Source organism: Oncorhynchus mykiss, chromosome 5 (genome assembly GCF_013265735.2).
Source record: "Oncorhynchus mykiss isolate Arlee chromosome 5, USDA_OmykA_1.1, whole genome shotgun sequence".
NCBI classification, from domain to species: domain Eukaryota; kingdom Metazoa; phylum Chordata; class Actinopteri; order Salmoniformes; family Salmonidae; genus Oncorhynchus; species Oncorhynchus mykiss.
In genome coordinates this window covers 55,793,806-55,814,727 of record NC_048569.1, presented here as the reverse complement: position 1 = coordinate 55,814,727, position 20,922 = coordinate 55,793,806, and the positions used below count along the sequence as shown (strand labels likewise).

At 44.6% G+C, this 20,922-nt stretch overlaps 1 protein-coding gene across 3 annotated transcripts in view; it reads right to left on the bottom strand.

Moving 5' to 3' along the window:
- Positions 1–20,922, bottom strand: part of LOC110522974 (FRAS1-related extracellular matrix protein 1) — a 58,849-nt gene that overhangs the window by 12,097 nt on the left and 25,830 nt on the right. For all 3 annotated transcript variants that reach the window (XR_005051765.1, XM_036977891.1, XM_036977890.1), the window contains 8 exons: positions 19,506–19,691; positions 18,111–18,307; positions 17,555–17,780; positions 11,818–11,962; positions 9,762–9,903; positions 5,198–5,393; positions 3,916–4,180; positions 1,486–1,903 (listed from right to left, as the gene is read on the bottom strand). Coding sequence is in view for 2 of the 3 variants with exons in the window: in XM_036977891.1 (XP_036833786.1) it covers positions 1,486–1,903; positions 3,916–4,180; positions 5,198–5,393; positions 9,762–9,903; positions 11,818–11,962; positions 17,555–17,780; positions 18,111–18,307; positions 19,506–19,691 (1,775 nt within the window). In the remaining variant the exon portion in view is untranslated. The remainder of the gene's footprint in view (positions 1–1,485; positions 1,904–3,915; positions 4,181–5,197; positions 5,394–9,761; positions 9,904–11,817; positions 11,963–17,554; positions 17,781–18,110; positions 18,308–19,505; positions 19,692–20,922) is intronic.

Below are 20,922 nucleotides of genomic sequence, written 5' to 3'. Positions count from 1 at the left end.
GCCAGTCAAGGTGCTCTAAATGGTGCAGCTGTAAGAACCTTTTGAGGATCTGAGGGCCCATACCAAATCTTTTCAGCCAATACTGGTCCTGGAGACCCACATGTTGCGCAGGCTTTTGTTCCTGCCCAGCACTAACAAACACAACTGATTAAACTGATCAAGGTCTTGGTGATCAGCTGGTTAGTTGAATCAAGTGTGCTAGAGGTGGGCTGGAACAAAAACCTGCACACTGTGTGGGTCTCCATGACCAGTGATAGTGACCACAGTAAATCTACTGTCACCCGCACTTCTATCAATAGGCCAGAAGAGGGTGCTCTGATTACGTCTCATGACAAAATGACCGTTTGGTCGTTGAGTATCTTAATTCCACTGTAGGAGACAGCAAGTCTTCATAGACGCAATTATTTAAAAAAGCGTATTGTGTTCTGGTACGTTATTTTTTGTAAAACATCAGACAGAAAAAATTTGGACATTGTTTGGCCCAAATAAAGTCCTCTCTGATTGCATACAGAGAAGAATTATAGAGAAATAAGGACTAATATATTAAGGATATAAGTGATAGTTATTTACAGAACATGTTATCATGCACTACCTGTACTATAGCCTCGGGGGTCCTCCACTTGTGAGGTCTGTTGTAGATATTATTCATGATGCTAGTGCCACTGTACTGAACGCATGGTACAGTCTTAACGGGGCCAGAGGTTGAGCAGTTAGAGGAGCGGACCTGCGTTGTTTAGCTCACGGTGGCGTAGCGCGCCTCTAGCCAAGTGACAGACAGAGTGTCTCTCTAGACCGAAGGGGACATTTGCTGGCCAGGCTGCCTCACCTGTGCCTGCCTACGACCCCCACCCACACCCACACACACTGAGGCCCAGGGCAGGGTGGGCTGGCCAGCAGGTTATCCGCCTGGCTGACCGGGTTCAGCTCTAGAATATGTGAGTGCGTGGCGGGCCACAGGAGAGGGGAGGCACGAGGAACACAGTGTCACAGCAGCAGCCTCATCCACCTGGCCAGAACAGCCCAGCAGGCTGACAGTTTAGTATGCAACACTGTAGGGAGGCCTGGGTTAACTCTCTCCTCTCTCCCTGTCTGAGTGAATACCTCCACAAAGATAGCTCATGGTGAAATCATTGCTTGTGGGAAGAAGAAGATACATGATTGGTAGTTTGGATATTATTCATCTTTCCATCCCTTTATTTTCCTAACATTTTGTTCTCCCTTTTAAACTTTACTTCCGTTGCAAATGAAAGCCGCAAACGTGTACATCTGTGTACTGTATGTCTGGTGACACTGTATGCTTATGCTGTATGCTTAAAAGCCTTTCAACCTTTTTTAGATTTTTGATTTATTTTACTAATTGGTATTTTTACCAGTCAAATCAGATCTTTTTTCAGAGCTGATCTGATTGGTCAAAAGACCAATAAGATCAGAATTACGTCCCTGGCATACAAGATTTGCCGAAGTATAAAAACCAGTAAAGCCCACCTGTATTGTGAAGACCAGCGGCTCCTCCTTCAGCTGTCCATACTCCAGGTATCCTCTGTTAGTACCATCAGACGGCATCAGACTAAACCTGTCAATCTGGGCCAGGCTGCCCTGGTAGTGCTGGTAAGCCAGGTCCATGTTGTTGATATCAGTCTGGGTAAAACAAGGTAATGTCAGTGGGTACCCCTTGAGGAGCAGCTTGCCGTACTGCGGGGGCTGGGTGAGGGCATAGCTCAGGTTCCCCACAGCAGTATCTGGGTCGGTGAGCTCCAGGTGGTCTGGTGTGATGGACTTCACCGCTCCCTCTGTCAGTTGGAGGCCGGTGTTGCGGTTGAGGGACGGCGGGATCCGGTCACTGTGTTCTATGGTGAAGTGCAGGGAGCCGCTGCGGGAGCTGATGCCGTTGGTGACGACGAAGCTGTGGGGAGGAAATGGAAAAGTGGATGGATGAAGTTTGGTTATTGGCATGTAGTTAGGCGTATACATTTATATAGGCACGTAGTTGGGTTTTGTGGTTTTGCTGTGGGCTGCTGCGGTGACGTGTCCATTAAAACACAGGAGACAGAGGTACAGTTCAAAGGGCAGATGCCAACTCGTGGACAGCTTGTATAACAGCAAAAGATGGATGGGGAAAGTGTGCAAATTTAATAAGTAATCGGGCGATTTTTTGCATGATGCCACTGGCAAACACGATCTGTATGATAGAAAGTAATTAGCTATAGAATTGAAAAATAACTACCAAAATTAATATAATCTCAGTGATCTAAAAACATAAAATTCATCACATTATTCACTGATGAGGCTATCTTTATTACAGATCCAATTTAAAAAGGCAATAAGTCAATCATAAGGGCCCCTTTCCCATTTTCAAGCTGGTTGAGTCTTGTTGTGTGCTCACAGATTAGTCCATGGCTCACCACATGCTACAGTGACAATGTACTGGAGCTGAAATGGGGACAGTGGTTTGTGTGTGTGTGTGTGTGTGGACAGATTTTAGCCCTTGTTCAACCCTCTGCCAAGTCAATCTGCCTCTCACACACACAGCCCTGCAGCTGAGAACTGCCCTAGGCTCCACCAGCCACCACGAACAACACACTGGCCACCACACACACACACACACACACACACACACAGGTCCCCCTCTCTAAGCCAAACCGGTGCAACATCTGTCCCATATTTGCTAGGTAATTGTTCCCAGAGATGCCTGTCTGTACTCTGTACACTCCTTTTCTGGCCGCCATGGCAACCGATGCCAGCCGGCATTATCATTCTCCTAATAATGCCCATTCATCATCCGCTGTCACGGTGACCAGAAGAGGGGGGCATAGAAAACACCTTCTGCCTGGGGCCTGGGCCAGGCCCCTGCTCTGACGCACAGGTGTGTGCTCAGGTGTGGCCCCATCTGAGGCGCCAACCGCTGCCATCACACACTGCCACCAGTCCCCCTCCAAATGGAACATTCTGTATCACACACCAATACAGCGTGCGCTCATACACATAGGTTTGACCAGAACCAAGTAGAACCCAGTAGAAATAGTCACAGTTAAATAGATGGATGCTTTGGATCTAAGGATGTGGTTAGTTTGTATTTGAGTGCTGAGAAGCGGGTAGATAACATGGCTGATTGCTCTATTGGGTTCAATGTGTCAGTTAAGAAATACCAGTACTGCTGCCCCATGCTGGACGGCTATCACCTCCCTCTTTGGCAGAGAGCATTGGCAGTGTGTGTGCCCCCACTAAAGCGCTCCCCCCTCTCATCTCCTCTCAACCTCGGCTGGCTTGGCTGCAGAAAGGCTCCTGGCTCCCAGCTGACCCTGAGGTGAAACACAGCCAGGCTCTCTCTCTATGAGTGTGTGTTTGTGTGTGCCAGGCTTCTGGGTGACAAACCAGCGTCCTCAGACACACGAGGGACGGAGAGGAGAGCAGACAGAGGAGAGGACAGGTCAGCCATACGCCCGCCATCTCTCTATCCACCCAAGCCTCCTGCCAAATTGGCTGGAAGAGGCACATAAACATACTGTAGCAGAGCTCTCATCTCTTCACACTTTTCATTTTTTTTGCTGATTTTCTTTTGATGCTCAAATACTCCGTCCGAATTTGTGTGATACATTTTGGGCAGGCACTAAAAATCTTTCTTATTCAGTTAAAATCAACAGACATTTTATGCAATATTTAAGTCAAAAGGAGATATTATTATTTTATTGTTATTAACATAATCGTGCCTGAAATTTGAGCCAGACACACATCCAATTAAATCTGAATGAAGAGGAAAGGTTTAAATTCAATCATCCAATATTCCACTAAGGTGTCAGTCTGAAGAAAATGGACAATACACTATTTCAAGAAATGTTTGTATCTGCCCCTAAGTCTTGTATGTCCAACAACAAAAAATACAAAATGAAACAAAACACCACAACGTGTTAGTCTGACCTGAAGGAGTCCTGCTCAGCCGTGTGACTGTTGTCATGGGTGTAACACACACGCTGGGCCGCCACGTCCAGCTGGGAGAAGCTGAGGAACGGCATTCCAGGACGCTGGACGGCGTGGACGTGTCCGTGTTTGGGCGGGACGGACACGGTGTAGAGCATCTCCCCCGGTCTGGCAGCCCCGTCCGTAGCCAGTAGGATGTCTGTGGTCAGGATGAGCCGCTCTCCCTCCATCAGGGTGACCGGCCTGGTGACCAGCACTATGTCACCTGGACACAGGAGAATAGTCATTTAGGTCAAGCAATAGCAGTTTTTTGCATCTATTATACTGTTACATGTATCAAGGCTTCATTTATTTACTCTTTGAGTTTAAAAATCGATAAAAAAAGTGTATTATAAACATCAAATAAGCATTTTAGTGCCCGATATCAGGGACTGTCAGCTTATTTTAGTTGCACTTGCTTCGATAGGCCGGCACAATATGAACTGCACCAAAAACCTGTACGAATCGTATGTTTTCAATAAAAGCCTGGCAGTGACTTGAGCAAGCAATGATGACAACGACACAACAACAAGAAAACCGCAGAGGCAACCAAAACTCTACGTCTGTTCACTCCCTACATCCTTCAATTATTCACGTTCCGAGGTGGCTCTTCCTGCGGTGCCGAGTGTGTGGGCTTTTCTCACCTTCGCTCCTCCAGGATCAGAGGGCACCGAGCCAAGAGGGCCAAGCGCACCCCTGATAGCACTCCCTCTCCTCAACTCTCTTCGCTTCTCTCTGCCTCGCATGTCATGCTCACCCAACTGGAAAAGATGGCCTGGCTATAGGGAAAGCCACCTATTCAATTATACATGGCCAAGATGCAGCGGCTGGAGAAAGTTTTGGGACGTTGCTGATGCATGTGTGGTGCGTTGAGGCACAAAATGGCTGCCGTGCCTTGCTCCACCCAGGTTGTTGTGTCTTGGTGGGTTAACAAGGTGTACTGTTGTGGTATACTGTTGGGTAGTGCTGTAGCTGAGTGCTGTACCCTGTCTAGGTCTAGGCCAGCCAAGTGCTACGTAATACTAGATCTGTAGACAATACGCGACTGTGTTATGTGATTAATAAAGTAGTTACATTATTGCTGATAAGATGAGGCTCCTCCAGAGAGGAAGAGATGGTCCACCTCAAAATGTTCAAGACAAATTTCCTGAAAAAAAACTTGTGTGCTTGTTTGTCTTAAAGTATTTAAGCAAGAACTCATCATAACATTGAAACTGTGCCCATTAGGCTGTCCTGTCCTCACCCTTCTGGATGGTGCGTACTGAGATGAAGAAGCTCTGAGGAGGGGACTCGTTGTCTAGGTCACTGAGGGTGAAACGGATGCTGTCATGACCTTTGAACCCGGTGCCAGTAGTGTGGGCATACCACAAGCGGTTAAACTCCACATCCTCCTGGGTGAAGTTCTGACCCGCTCCAATGTCTGTCCAGCCAGCTTCTGTCTGCACAAAGGGAAGAGGATACACAAACACATTCAAATTTTAATTTTACACCTGGTTAGATGTAGGTCAGGAGGGTAACATCAGATGTATCTGCGGATGCTATAGTGGTTCTTCCTTTAAAAGTTACGTCGTACAAGTCACGTCATACTGCAGCACAGCTTGCGGGCTGCCACAGAATTCTATGGCACATTATTTAAGTGTCAGCCATTGTGGCCAATAATGCTAGTTTGTGCTAGTTTGACCCCCAGAGGGCATCTTTGAGAAGCATTTGACTGTTTTTAATATTGGCTGTACTAGAGAATTTAAAATATATTTTTTAAGAACATACAGTGCCTTGCGAAAGTATTCGGCCCCCTTGAACTTTGCGACCTTTTGCCACATTTCAGGCTTCAAACATAAAGATATAAAACTGTATTTTTTTGTGAAGAATCAACAACAGGTGGGACACAATGATGAAGTGGAACGACATTTATTGGATATTTCAAACTTTTTTAACAAATCAAAAACTGAAAAATTGGGCGTGCAAAATTATTCAGCCCCCTTAAGTTACTACTTTGTAGCGCCACCTTTTGCTGCGATTACAGCTGTAAGTCGCTTGGGGTATGTCTCTATCAGTTTTGCACATCGAGAGACTGAAATTCTTTCCCATTCCTCCTTGCAAAACAGCTCGAGCTCAGTGAGGTTGGATGGAGAGCATTTGTGAACAGCAGTTTTCAGTTCTTTCCACAGATTCTCGATTGGATTCAGGTCTGGACTTTGACTTGGCCATTCTAACACCCGGATATGTTTATTTTTGAACCATTCCATTGTAGATTTTGCTTTATGTTTTGGATCATTGTCTTGTTGGAAGACAAATCTCCGTCCCAGTCTCAGGTCTTTTGCAGACTCCATCAGGTTTTCTTCCAGAATGGCCCTGTATTTGGCTCCATCCATCTTCCCATCAATTTTAACCATCTTCCCTGTCCCTGCTGAAGAAAAGCAGGCCCAAACCATGATGCTGCCACCACCATGTTTGACAGTGGGGATGGTGTGTTCAGCTGTGTTGCTTTTACGCCAAACATAACGTTTTGCATTGTTGCCAAAAAGTTCAATTTTGGTTTCATCTGACCAGAGCACCTTCTTCCACATGTTTGGTGTGTCTCCCAGGTGGCTTGTGGCAAACTTTAAACGACACTTTTTATGGATATCTTTAAGAAATGGCTTTCTTCTTGCCACTCTTCCATAAAGGCCAGATTTGTGCAATATACAACTGATTGTTGTCCTATGGACAGAGTCTCCCACCTCAGCTGTAGATCTCTGCAGTTCATCCAGAGTGATCATGGGCCTCTTGGCTGCATCTCTGATCAGTCTTCTCCTTGTATGAGCTGAAAGTTTAGAGGGACGACCAGGTCTTGGTAGATTTGCAGTGGTCTGATACTCCTTCCATTTCAATATTATCGCTTGCACAGTGCTCCTTGGGATGTTAAAAGCTTGGGAAATCTTTTTCTATCCAAATCCGGCTTTAAACTTCTTCACAACAGTATCTCGGACCTGCCTGGTGTGTTCCTTGTTCTTCATGATGCTCTCTGCGCTTTTAACGGACCTCTGAGACTATCACAGTGCAGGTGCATTTATACGGAGACTTGATTACACACAGGTGGATTGTATTTATCATCATTAGTCATTTAGGTCAACATTGGATCATTCAGAGATCCTCACTGAACTTCTGGAGAGAGTTTGCTGCACTGAAAGTAAAGGGGCTGAATAATTTTGCACGCCCAATTTTTCAGTTTTTGATTTGTTAAAAAAGTTTGAAATATCCAATAAATGTTGCTCCACTTCATGATTGTGTCTTCACAAAAAAATACAGTTTTATATCTTTATGTTTGAAGCTTGAAATGTGGCAAAAGGTCACAAAGTTCAAGGGGGCCGAATACTTTCGCAAGGCACTGTAGTATATGGGATTGATTTTAAGAATTTTTGCTTAATTCATTTGATTAATATTATGGTGTTTCTATTCCAAGAAAAACAAAACCAAAACAGTCAAGGTTTCCATTAGGAAAATATGGCGCTGTACAACGTGACCGGCCGGGAGTAGGCTACTAAGTGACTGCGAGTGAAAAGCAAAATAATCCTAACATTTCCACACCCTAATTGTAGGCTAACCAATACCCAAACGAAGATTCAGAGAAAATAAAAATCTCATTGACCAGTCCCCATGCTTGTCTCAGAGCAGTGCAGAAATGGTGCTGAAATAGTTGACCACACACGGGAAGGGGCGGCATTGTAGCCTAGTGGTTAGAGCGTTGGACTAGTAGCCGGAAGGTTGCAAGGTCAAATCCCCGAGCTGACAAGGTCATCTGTCGTTCTGCCAGTTAACCCACTGTTCCTAGGCCGTCATTGAAAATAAGAATTTGTTCTTAACTGACTTGCCTAGTTAAAAAGAAAGGCTATTGCTTCAAATCCTATTATAACAATTGGATGACTTCGGGTGATCCATTAAGCAACAATTTGTTGCCTTCATTAGCCTACTTTATTCCAATATTTCTGTCATTCAGTGATATTTATTCCCATAGTAATTTGTTATGGATCCATCCAGATGTGGTTAGAAAACAATGCATTTGATGGACTTTGTAAGAATCTATTGTCCTGCTGATAGCCCATCAAGGGTGCATGGCTTCTTTTGTATTCTTTAAAAGAACTCTAGCACAGAGAAGAGAAAGGAGCCTTGAATAAATCAAAATGTCGGTAAAATACTGTTAGACTTGGGGATTATGTTCACGGACAGTGCTATTCGACCTGTGTTACGCCGAATGCGAAAACCCAGGAAAATGAATAGGTATAGTAGACTACAATACTGTAAAGTAGGACTAATAATGCTAAAGATAATGCTTAAATAAATGAACTGCTGGTCTTTACTGTATGCTGCACATTTTTACATTGTATTCCATTTCCAGGTTTTTTTGGGGGGGGGAATAAAGGCTTTTTATCAATTAGTATATATTTGAGTTTAACCACAATATTTGTTGTATTATTTGTTCTATCTTTTCTGGTGAATTAAAATGAAATTCCAACCAACTTTCTATGGCTTGTTTAAAAATAATTATATTTTGAAGATGATTTTGTTTTCAAATAACCGAAAGTGAGCGGTTGTAATCTGATTAAAGGGGGAAAAAAGGCCATTATTGAACACAGGGTGGGACATTCATACTACTTTGCTCGAGAACGAGTTTGAATTTAAGTATACATTTTGTATGACTGACGCCTTTAGTGAGAGGTCTAATGCTTTAATATGTAATCCTTTCTGCCCTCCGAAATCATATTCATTACATCAGATGAACCGCAACATGTCGGCTAAATCGATTTAATTCATGAATGCATTTGAACGTTTTTTAATATTGTGATAGTGAAGAGCAAAATAATCCTAACATTTCCAAATAAAAATCTGAATGATTTATCAAGACCAGTCTCATGCTTCAGTGATATTTATTCCCTTGGTAATTCGTTATGGATCCTTTAATATATTTAAAGTCCCTAAACTCAGCTAGTCTATTGTCCTGCTGATCGTTGAAATAAACATCTGCATTTTGAAAGAGTATTTTTATCATTATTTTATTAACAGAAGCATAAAGATGTTGATGAAGAAATACTGTACAGCAAATGCTTTACATAACATTTTGCAGATGCATGATGTTTGTAGCTAGAAATAAAAAACTTTAGAGTACTTAATACATTGTAAATTGGGGGGGATTTATTTTCACACCTAGCCGATCTATCCTCTTGTAAAGGTTGAAGAGTCTATTGTCCTGCTAATAGCCCATCATGGAAACGTTGTTTGCCCCCATAGGTTTTAGGCCTGCAGTGGGTTATAATAATCCATGCCTTCTGGGTATGTTTAAAAGTCCAAACGTTATGGGTGGAGTTAGAATTTTGGCTGTCAGAAGTATTAAAATCAACCAATGTCAGCCTTTAAATGCTTTGTTATCCAAATGTTTAAAATGTGTGTGAGCGACGGAGAGAATGCATTTGACTGTTTTTAATATTAGGGCTTTCCAGAGGAACGGAAAATTGTGTGTCAATTCATAAACCATGTGCCATGGAATCGGTACATCGAAAATCTCTTCCCAGCTATTTTGCAATCTATATGGCACAGCTGTCAATTTTACGAACAGAAAGAACATTTCTTGCCACAATTTAGATCAGCGTTCTAACTCCCCCTTGTGGCAGTGTGGTGCAATGACAGAATGCCACCATCTACCACAAACGGTCGCGGCTTAAGCTCAAAACTTTTAGTGGAAGAACCAAATTACAGTATATATAGCGTTATACGTATTTTGATATAAATCCCTTCTGCGTATCATTTGAAGAGGGGCTTTGCTTTGCACTAACCTTGACCTGCAGCTTGCCAAACCTGGGCCCAGCAGTGAGGATGTAGTAGAGCTTACTGGTGGGAGTGTCCAGGTCTTCTGCCTCCAACACCACACTGGAGATCACCCTCCTGTCCATCCAGTCCACCTCCACTCCTGCATTTCTGACAGAGAAGATGCACCATATGGTCAGAACCACAGAGACACAAATAAACATACTAGGGGCCATTCAGAGACAGAGAAAGAGAAAGAGAGGAGAAAAGCGAGAGAGAGACATTATTAGAGAGTTCAATCCCCAGCAAAGACACTGAGGGCCACAGAGACATTGGGGACCAAAGGAGGGGAAGGTATACAGCATCAGTCAAAAGTTTGGGTACACCTACTCATTCACAGGTTTTTCTTTATTCTTTTACACTGTAGAATAATAGTGAAGACATCTACAGAAGACACATGCGGAGATAATCCGTTCACTTACTCTGCGTCTCACAAAGACACAGCGGTTGGAACCCCAAATCTCAAATCAGACCAAAGGACAGATTTCCAACGGTCTAATGTCCATTGCTTGTGTTTCTTGGCCCAATCAGGTCTCTTCTTATTATTGGTGTCCTTTAGTAATGTTGAAATGTGTCTGTTACTTGAACTCTGTGAAGCATTTATTTGGGCTGCAATTTCTGAGGTTGGTAACTCTAATGAACTTTTCCTCTGCAGCAGAGGTAACTCAGGGTCTTCCTTTCATGTGGTGGTCCTCATGAGAGATAGTTTCATCATAACGCTTGATGGATTTTGCGACTGCACTTGAAGAAACTTTCAAAGTTCTTGAAATGTTCCGCATTGACTGACCTTCATGTCTTAAAGTAATGATGGGCTGTCATTTCTCTTTGCTTATTTAAGCTGTTCTTGCCATAACATAGACTTGGTATTTTACCAAATAGGGCTATCTTCTGTATACCACCCCTAACTTGTCACAACACAACTGATTGGCTGAAACGCATTAAGAAGGAAAGAAATTCCACAAATTAACTTTTAACAAGGCACACCTGTTAATTGAAATGCATTCCAGTTGACTAACTCATGAAGCTGGTTGAAAGAATACCAAGAGTGTGCAAAGCTGTCATCAAGGCAAAGGGTGGCTACTTTGAAGAATCTCAACAATAAGATACATTTTGATTTAACACTCTTTTGGTTACTACATGATTCCATATGTGTTATTTCATAGTGTTGATGTCTTCACTATTATTCTGCAATAGTACAAATAAAGAAGAACTCTTGAATGAGTAGGTGTGTCCAACCTTTTGACGTGTACTGTACATGTAAGCAAAGTACCAGTTCCAACTCATATACAGCTCCCTACAAGCAGTACCGACAAGCACCAGTCAACTGAGGAGCCCCAGCCCAGAGAGAGAAGGACAAACACTGTAGGCCACAGAGACAGACACATGCAGCTAGGGCCACAGAGCCCTTAACACCCTAGCCTCCCTTAACCTAGCACGCTCAGATGAGTCCTCATCCTGAACACACGTCAACAACACCAGATCCCCTCCCTCCCCCTGCAGCCTGGCATGGAACAATGGTCCAGGCGAGCAGGAGAGACCTGTCAGAGCCATCCACCAGGGCACCGCAAACAAGGAAGTGGGCGTCTGCCAAAAAGCCACATTACTTCTGCCTATGCGGCCTTTATGGACTGCGACCTGTGCCAACGCACTGATTCAAAAAAAGTCCTGATCTAAGGAGAAATAGAGGAAAAACAGGAGGAGGAGGACAGAGGAGGACCATTCAAGGATGTAACCTGATTCCCAGTCACTCATTCGACTGGAGGACACAGGGAGATTAAACATACTCCCGCACCCGCCACATGTGCTGTACAGGTTGTGTGTGTTGACCCCTGAGTCCATACCCCCCCACCCTCACCACCCCCCTTCTGTCCCAATCCTCCACCTCCCCCATCCCCAACTTCCCTTCTCTCCCTCTCACCATTCATTCCACCCCTTCCTCCAACTCCCTTCCCTTTCTCACCCAACCCTCCCTGATCCCCTTCTTGGCTCCGAGTGTTCCTCCCAGGGCGTTCTTCTTATCCTTACTTTAGCAGCCGGGGCTTTTCATCGTTGACTGGTAGGACACGGAGGTGAGCGGTCCCCTGGATTGTGTGGTGGCCATCTGTCAGTTGCACAGTGAACGAGTCCTTCAGGGTTTCCGTGTCATCGTGCATGTACATGATCCTCATTCCTGCAGATAGGGGCCAAGAGGGGAAGAGTCAGGGAGAGGATGGGAGAACGGTGGGAGAGGGTGAACGGGAGGACAGTTTGGTTGGGTTTTGGGCTGGGATGTTCGGTCACGGTGTAAATAGAGTAGCAACGTGTGTAAATGTGTGTTTTTAGGGTAGAGACATTGAAGCATTACTACTAAAAACTTAAATGTGGTCGAAATGAGACACTGGCTTTTCCAAGAACTGTAATATGTTGTTGCGAAAAAGGAGTGCTCTCAGCGCATCACATATTCCACTAGTTTTTTCAACAGTATCATATTGGGCTCATCGCACAAACACACAGGCAATTTTCACTATTGCTGCGGTCTTTGAAGAAGCCAAACCAAACAGATTGAGCTAAAGCCTTGCTCACCTACAGAACCAATCAAAAGTTTGGACACACCTACTCATTCAAGGGTTCTTCTTTATCTTTATTATTTTTCTACATTGTAGAATAGTAATGAATACATCAAAACCATAAAATAACACATGGAATCATGTAGTAACCAAAAAAGTGTTAAACAAATTAAAATATATTTTATATTTGCGACTCTTCAAGTAGCCACCCTTTCTTTGCCTTTGACAGCTTTATACACTCTTGGCATTCTCTCAACCAGCTTCATGAGGTAGTCACCTGGAATGCATTTCAATAAACAGGTGTGCCTTGATAAAAGTTAATTTGTGGAATTTCTTTCATTCTTAATGTGTTTGAGCCAATCAGTTTAGTTGTGACAAGTTAGGGGTGTTATACAGAAGATAGCCCTATTTGGTGAAAGACCAAGACCATATTAAGGCAAGAACAGCTTAAATAAGCAAAGAGATATGACAGTCCATCATTACTTTAAGACATGAAGGTCAGTCAATACGGAACATCTTAAGAACTTTGAAAGTTTCTTCAAGTGCAGTCACAAAAACCATCAAGTGCTGTCACAAAAACCATCAAGTGCTATGATGAAACTATCTCTCATGTGGACCGTCACATGAAAGGAAGACCCAGAGTTACCTCTGCTGCAGAGGAATGGTGGGAGGGAGAGAAGGGAAGTTGGGGATGGGGGAGGTGGCAGATTGGGACAGAAGGGACCCGGTGAGGGTGGGGGGGTATGGACTCAGGGGTCAACACACACAACCTGTACAGCACATGTGGCGGGTGCAGAGTATGTTTAATCTCCCTGTGTCCTCCAGTCGAATGAGTGACTGGGAATCAAGTTACATCCTTGAATAGGTCCTCCTCTGTCCTCCTCTATCCTCCTCCTCCTGTTTTTCCTCCATTTCTCCTTAGATCAGGACTTTTTTTGAATCAATGCGTTGGCACAGGTCGCAGTCCATAAAGGCCGCATAGGCAGAAGTAATGTGGCTTTTTGGCAGACGCCCACTTCCTTGTTTGCGGTGCCCTGGTGGATGGCTCTGACAGGTCTCTCCTGCTCGCCTGGCCTATTGTTCCATGCCAGGCAGCAGGGGGAGGGAGGGGATCTGGTGTTGTTGACGTGTGTTCAGGATGAGGACTCATCTGAGCGTGCTAGGTTTAGGGAGGCTAGGGTGTTAAGGGCTCTGTGGCCCTAGCTGCATGTGTCTGTCTCTGTGGCCCACAGTGTTTGTCCTTCTCTCTCTGGGCTGGGGCTCCTCAGTTGACTGATGCTTGTCGGTACTGCTTGTAGGGAGCTGTATATGAGTTGGAACTGGTACTTTGCTTACATGTACAGTACACGTCAAAAGGTTGGACACACCTACTCATTCAAGGGTTCTTCTTTATTTGTACTATTGCAGAATAATAGTGAAGACATCAACACTATGAAATAACACATATGGAATCATGTAGTAACCAAAAGTGTGTTAAATCAAAGTGTATCTTATATTTGAGATTCTTCAAAGTAGCCACCCTTTGCCTTGATGACAGCTTTGCACACTCTTGGTATTCTCTCAACCAGCATGAGTTAGTCAACTGAAATGCATTTCAATTAACAGGTTAACAGGCGTGCCTTGTGGAAAGTACATTTGTGGAATTTCTTCCCTTCTTAATGCGTTTGAGCCAATCAGTTGTGTTGTGACTCGTTAGGGGTGGTTTACAGAAGATAGCTCTTTTCGGTGAAAGACCAAGTCCATATTATGGCAAGAACAGCTTAAATAAGCAAAGAGAAATGACAGTCCATCATTACTTTAAGACATGAAGGTCAGTCAGTACGGAACATCTTAAGGACGATGAAACTGGCTCTCATGTGGACTGCCACAGGAAAGAAAGATGCAGAGTTACCTCTGTTGCAGAGGATAAGTTCATTAGAGTTACCAGCCTCAGATAGCAGCCCAAATAAATGCTTCAGAGTTCAAGTAACAGACAGATCTCAACAGTGATTGTCCAGAAGAGACCGTGAATCAGGCCTTCATGGTTGAATTGCTGCAAAGAAACCAATACTAAAGGACACCAAAAAGAAGAAGAAGAGAATTGCTTGGGCCAAGAAACATGAGCAATAGACATTAGACCGGTGGAAATCTGTCCTTTGGTCTGATTAGTCCAAATTTTAGATTTTTGGTTCCAACAGTGGTGTGTCTTTGTTAGACACAGAGTAGGTGAACGGATGATCTCTGCATGTGTGGCTCCCACCGTGAAGCATGGAGGAGGAAGTGTGATGGTGTGGGGGTGCTTTGCTGGTGACACTGTCTGTGATGTATTTAGAATTCAAGGTACACTTAACCTGCATGGCTACCACAGCATTCTGCAGCAATACCCCATCCCATCTGGTTGCGATTAGTGGGACTATCATTTTTTTTCCAACAGGACAATGATCCAAAACACATCTCCAGGCTGTGTAAGGCCTATTTGCCCAAGAAGGAGAGTGATGGGAGTGATGCATCAGATTACCTGGCCTCCACAATCACTCGACCTCAACCCAATTGAGATAGTTTGGGATGAGTTGGACCGCAGAGTGAAGGAAAAGCAGCCAACAAGTGCCCAGCATATGTGGGAACTCCTTCAAGACTGTTGGAAAAGCATTCCAGGTGAAGCTGGTTGAGAGAATGCCAAGAGTGTGCAAAGCTGTTATCAAGGTAAAGGGTGGCTACTTTGAAGAATCTAAAATGTAACGTATATTTTGATTTACTCAACACTTTTTTGGTGTTAAACATGTGTTATTTCAGAGTTTTGATGTCTTTGCTATTATTCTACAATGTAGAAAATAGTTTAAAAAAAGAAAAATCTTTGAATGAATAGGTGTCCAAAATTTTAACTGGTCCTGTATGTTTCCATGGGTCTGCTGCTTACAAGGAATGTGCGTGTGTGTATGTGCACGTGCATGCTTGTGTACGCGTACGTGTGTGTATGCACTTGCATGTGTGTGTGCATGTATGTGTGTGTGCTCAGGGACTGAACAGAGTGCACAGTGGCTGTGAGGTAATTGTGCAGGCAGCAGCAGAGAGAGAGAGAGAGAGAGCAGTTGGAAGGACAGTGTGCAGCGGAGGCAGCAGCAGCACCACGGGCGCTCTGCGACCTCTGTCTCGAGCATCTGTTCAGCAGGGGCCTGACCCCCGACAACGACGACAACACAACACACAGCCCTCTGGAAGGAAGGCACAGCCCAGGCTGGGGGAGCGGAGGGGGAGGAAGGGGCAGGCTGGCCTTGTAGTTGGATGTAATGCCTGTACCCCCCCGAATAACAACCCAACAACCTCAAACTCAGAAAGGCATAGACTAACAAACGACACTAGTAAACATATGGCAATAAACCGAACGAAGACACAGTGATACATGAAGGCAACTGCTGCCCTACTATAGTTCAATAACATGCACTTAACAAAGTGCACAACAATTCTTCCAGGTGCATGAAACAAAAGACAGGCCTACAGTAAGCCTTACGCTCCTGTATAGTTTATTGAAATATTTCGACCATAAACTGTACACGATTATTCAAATAAATTCTGTTTAAATCATTCTTGGTCCCCTAAAGGCAAATACATTTTGGACTATAGTGGTGCTTCAGACATATACAGTGGGGCAAAAAAGTATTTAGTCAGCCACCAATTGTGCAAGTTCTCCCACTTAAAAAGATGAGAGAGGCCTGTAATTTTCATCATAGGTACACTTCAACTATGACAGACTTTTGACAGGATTTTTAATGAATTTATTTGAAAATTATGGTAGAAAATAAGTATTTGGTCAATAACAAAAGTTCATCTCAATACTTTGTTATATACCCTTTGTTGGCAATGACAGAGGTCAAACGTTTTCTGTAAGTCTTCACAAGGTTTTCACACACTGTTGCTGGTATTTTGGCCCATTCCTCCATGCAGATCTCCTCTAGAGCAGTGATGTTTTGGGGCTGTTGCTGGGCAACACAGACTTTCAACTCCCTCCAAAGATTTTCTATGGGGTTGAGATCTGGAGACTGGCTAGGCCACTCCAGGACCTTGAAATGCTTCTTACGAAGCCACTCCTTCGTTGCCCGGGCGGTGTGTTTGGGATCATTGTCATGCTGAAAGACCCAGCCACGTTTCATCTTCAATGCCCTTGCTGATGGAAGGAGGTTTTCACTCAAAATCTCATGATACGTGGCCCCATTCATTCTTTCCTATACACGGATCAGTCGTCCTGGTCCCTTTGCAGAAAAACAGCCCCAAAGCATGATGTTTCCACCCCCATGCTTCACAGTAGGTATGGTGTTCTTTGGATGCAACTCAGCATTCTTTGTCCTCCAAACACGAAGAGTTGAGTTTTTACCAAAAAGTTATATTTTGGTTTCATCTGACCATATGACATTCTCCCTAACTTCTTCTGGATCATCCAAATGCTCTCTAGCAAACTTCAGACGGGCCTGGAAATGTACTGGCTTAAGCAGGGGGACACGCCTGGCACTGCAGGATTTGAGTCCCTGGCGGCGTAGTGTGTTACTCATGGTAGGCTTTGTTACTTTGGTCCCAGCTCTCTGCAGGTCATTCACTATGTCCCCCCGTGTGGTTCTGGGATTTTTGCTCACCGTTCTTGTGATCATTTTGACCCCATGGGGTGAGATCTTGCATGGAGCCCCAGATCGAGGGAGATTATCAGTGGTCCTGTATGTCTTCCATTTCCTAATAATTGCTCCCACAGTTGATTTCTTCAAACCAAGCTGCTTACCTATTGCAGATTCAGTCTTCCCAGCCTGGTGCAGGTCTACAATTTTGTTTCTGGTGTCCTTTGACAGCTCTTTGGTCTTGGCCATAGTGGAGTTTGGAGTTAGACTGTTTGAGGTTGTGGACAGGTGTCTTTTATACTGATAACAAGTTCAAACAGGTGCCATTAATGCAGGTAACGAGTGGAGGACAGAGGAGGCTCTTAAAGAAGAAGATACAGGTCTGTGAGAGCCATAAATCTTGCTTGTTTGTAGGTGACCAAATGCTTATTTTCCACCATAATTTGCAAATAAATTCAATAAAATCCCTATAATGTGATTTTCTGGATTTTTTTCCTCATTTTGTCTGTCATAGTTGAAGTGCATCTATGATGAAAATGACAAGCCTCTCTCATCTTTTTAATGGAAGAACTTGCACAATTGGTGGCTGACTAAATACTTTTTTCCCCCACTGTACATCAAAATAAAGTGTCTCACCCTGTTTGAGCTCCTCCATGGTGAAGGTGTGTACCATCAGGCTCTGCAGAAGTAGCTTGGGGCCCATGTTCTTATAGCGGCTCAACTCCGTTCCATAGATCCCGTTCAGCAGGGTCCCGTGGGCTGGGGGAACCAATACTGTGAAGGTCAAAATGTCCACCGGGGCGTCCAAGTCCAACGCGTTCAAAATGGCCGGACTCAGCTCCTTTATCCCTCCCTCCATCACCTGGTGGAGAAAAAGAGGGATGAGGAAGAGGAGGATGAGTCCGAAGGGAAAGAAAGAAAGGAAATGAAGCAGGTATGGCATGAGGAGATGGAGGAGGCATCGTAGGAAAAGAGGGAAGGCGGCGTCGCAGACCATGGGACATGCGTGAACACTGTGAAATGCCTCCTTCCTTCTCTCCCTCCCTTGAGGTAACCCCTGGTCTGACACGGTTGGATATGCAAAAGCAAAGATTCCACTCCACAGCTTTAGACCCAGGGGGCATTTCTCCAAAGTACTTAAACACGGCCAAAGACTTAAAAGCATTAGATGGGTGGACTTGAGGCAACTTACAGTGAAGTTGCTAAGCGCCAGAGAGGGAGTCTCGTCGTTGGTGGGGTGAATGACGATGTAGAAGGGGATGGGGGGAGACTTGTGCCTCCCGTCGCTCACACTGATCACCAGCTGGTCCACGGTGGGCTCAGTCCCCTGGTGCTCTGCCTGGACGTAGTTGATGTAACCCGCTCTGAGGTGGAGCAGGCTGAATGACACTGAACACACCACCACAACCACGACAACACAGCAGGGTATGAGTAGAAATTAATATTTTCTCATTGTACTCTTGTCGACTTAGAGTTCACTGTGTGAATGGTCCATACCGTCTGAGACTGAGGGCACGGAACACAACAGCAGCGTATGGGAGAAGAGTGGGCCTAGGCGGTACCTTATTCACGTCATTCAAACAACGCATTTTTCACAAAGCTTTACTGCCAGATAAGCATGATATAACGTGTTAAAAAGGCTTATTGGTCTTTCGAGCCGTATATTGAATTACTTGTCCTTCGAACCGGATGAATTAAAACACCTTTTTTTTTTAAACAGTCATAATAGTTTGTGTCGGTAGATATCAGCAAGATAACTAATGGCCAACTTGGAACTAACCATGGATAACTTGGAACTAACCATGGATAACTTTGAACTAACCATGGCTAACCTTTTGACTAAAGAGCTTAAAGGGATAGTTTATGCTAAATCTATATTTGGGAGGAATCCCCCTTACCTTGAGTTGTGTCTGAAGGCCTATATTGACAGAAACCACAATAATCCATTGTTTACTTCTGCCACGAGTTAGAATAAAAATAGCATTTTCCAAATTAATTCATGCATTAGCGGTACCGACGTTAGCAAAGCTATGTTGCAAGCCAAAACTTCCTCAAAAACACTTCAAACTGTTTGCTAGTGTCTATGCTCGCAAAGTCCCCATCCATGTTTTCTTGCCCGCGAGAATGTCATTCTTTTTGCAGTAATATTCCAATGCTCTGGTAGTTCCATCAAGCCTCTGGTGAGTATGTTTACCGCTGGTAATCAAGCCCGAGTGCCCAATGGAATACAATGCAATACAATATACATGTATTGTCCATGTTACAGCAAACAGAAACAGTTGCGGCTTTGAGACTACTGTACGTGTGGAAATAGTTCATGCTTAAATAATCCCTGCACCAACTAAGGAACTTAGTTTGAAGTGTTTTTGAGGAATTTTCTGCCTGCAATGCAGCTCTGCTAACATCAGTACCGCTGTTAACATTCATGAATTTGGACGATGATAATTATGCTAACTGCTAGAGGTGGTAGAAGAGAACAACAGGTTATTGTTGATTCTGTCACTATGGGCCTTCAAGACACAGGTCTGGGGACTTCCACCCAAATATACATTTGGCTATCACTCTTAAGGATCTGTGTGCCACTGACCCACTCTGAGGCCTGCGTTGCTCTTCTCGAAGCCTGGTGAGGGCAGGGTGTTCTCCAGGAAGCCCTGTAGGGGTGAGTTTTCCAGGAGGAAGAGGAGCTCTTCAGGGTGCGTATCAGGGTCCTCGGCCCCCAGCACTCCCCCACATAGACAGGCTGAGGAGCCCTCGTCCACCACAAACATGTCACCTGACAGGGTCATACAGAGCGAAATGACAGTGAAAGACATGAAATGATGACATGAAATAATTGCACATGAAATAATTGCCATGGAATTCTCTCTCGCAATTCTCTCACATTTTTAGTAATGGTTTCAGAAGCTTAAGAGACATGATAGAGAAAAACAGTAAATGTATCCATCCATCCCTAAACATATGCCAATCTTCCCTCCCTCTCTCTCTCTCTCTCTCTCTCCCTCTTCTCTCTCACACTCTCTCTCTCTCTCTCTCTCTCTCTCTCTCTCTCTCCCCATTTCTCTCTCTCTCTCTCTCTCTCCCTCTCCCTCTCCCTCTCCCACTCTCTCTCCCTCTCTCTCTCTCTCTCCCCATTTCTCTCTCTCTCTCTCTCTCTCTCTCTCTCTCTCCCCATCTCTCTCTCTCTCTCTCTCTCTCTATCTCTCTCTCCCTCTCCCTCTCCCTCTCCCTCTCCTCTCTCACACTCTCTCTCTCCCTCTCTCTCCCTCTCTCGGCACTCGGCCAGCACGCTGCCACCTGGTTGCTGATAAAGCCATCATGCCCCTGCTCGCTGCACCCATTTACAGCACTGATAAATAATGAATGGAGAATGGGCACTGGTGGGATGAAGGCTTGAATCAGGATCCACCCTGATCCAAGGGGGGGATGAGGTGTGTGTAGTTAATGACCAAATGTCTGGGAAACAGGTGATAAAAAAACAAAAAAAACATTGTCCACCAAACAAGGAAAGAGGCAAAGCCGGATTCCTCTTTGTTTCGCTCCGCTAATTCTCTGATGCGGTCTCTTTATTCAATGCAAACTAATTAGACCACTACATTTCCCCTGCAAACTACTCCGGATTTTGTGGGCCTGCTATGCAGTGGTGAAGATTGAGAATAAATATTCATTTTTTTCTTGGCTGGGATTAGCAAATTAGCTGATGATGGTGGAGATGGGGTATAGTGGGCCGGGATAGATAATCTTGGCAGCAAGAGGGGTAGAAGGGAGGCCTAACGTGTTTTCTTTTGTGAGCAAGGGATGCTCCTTTCTGTCTTTTGTTTGCTGAGGCCTTCATTGTCCGGTGGCCCTCGTGGGGAATTGGTGTCTGCTCGGCGCCCACCAGTTCGCTAACGTTAGCTCCCCTCCCCAACACAGCAGAGGAGTAATCCCGACCAGCTGTGTGTGTGCCCTCTGCACGCAATAACACACCACAACACCATGCAGTAATTCATAACAACACCCAGCAA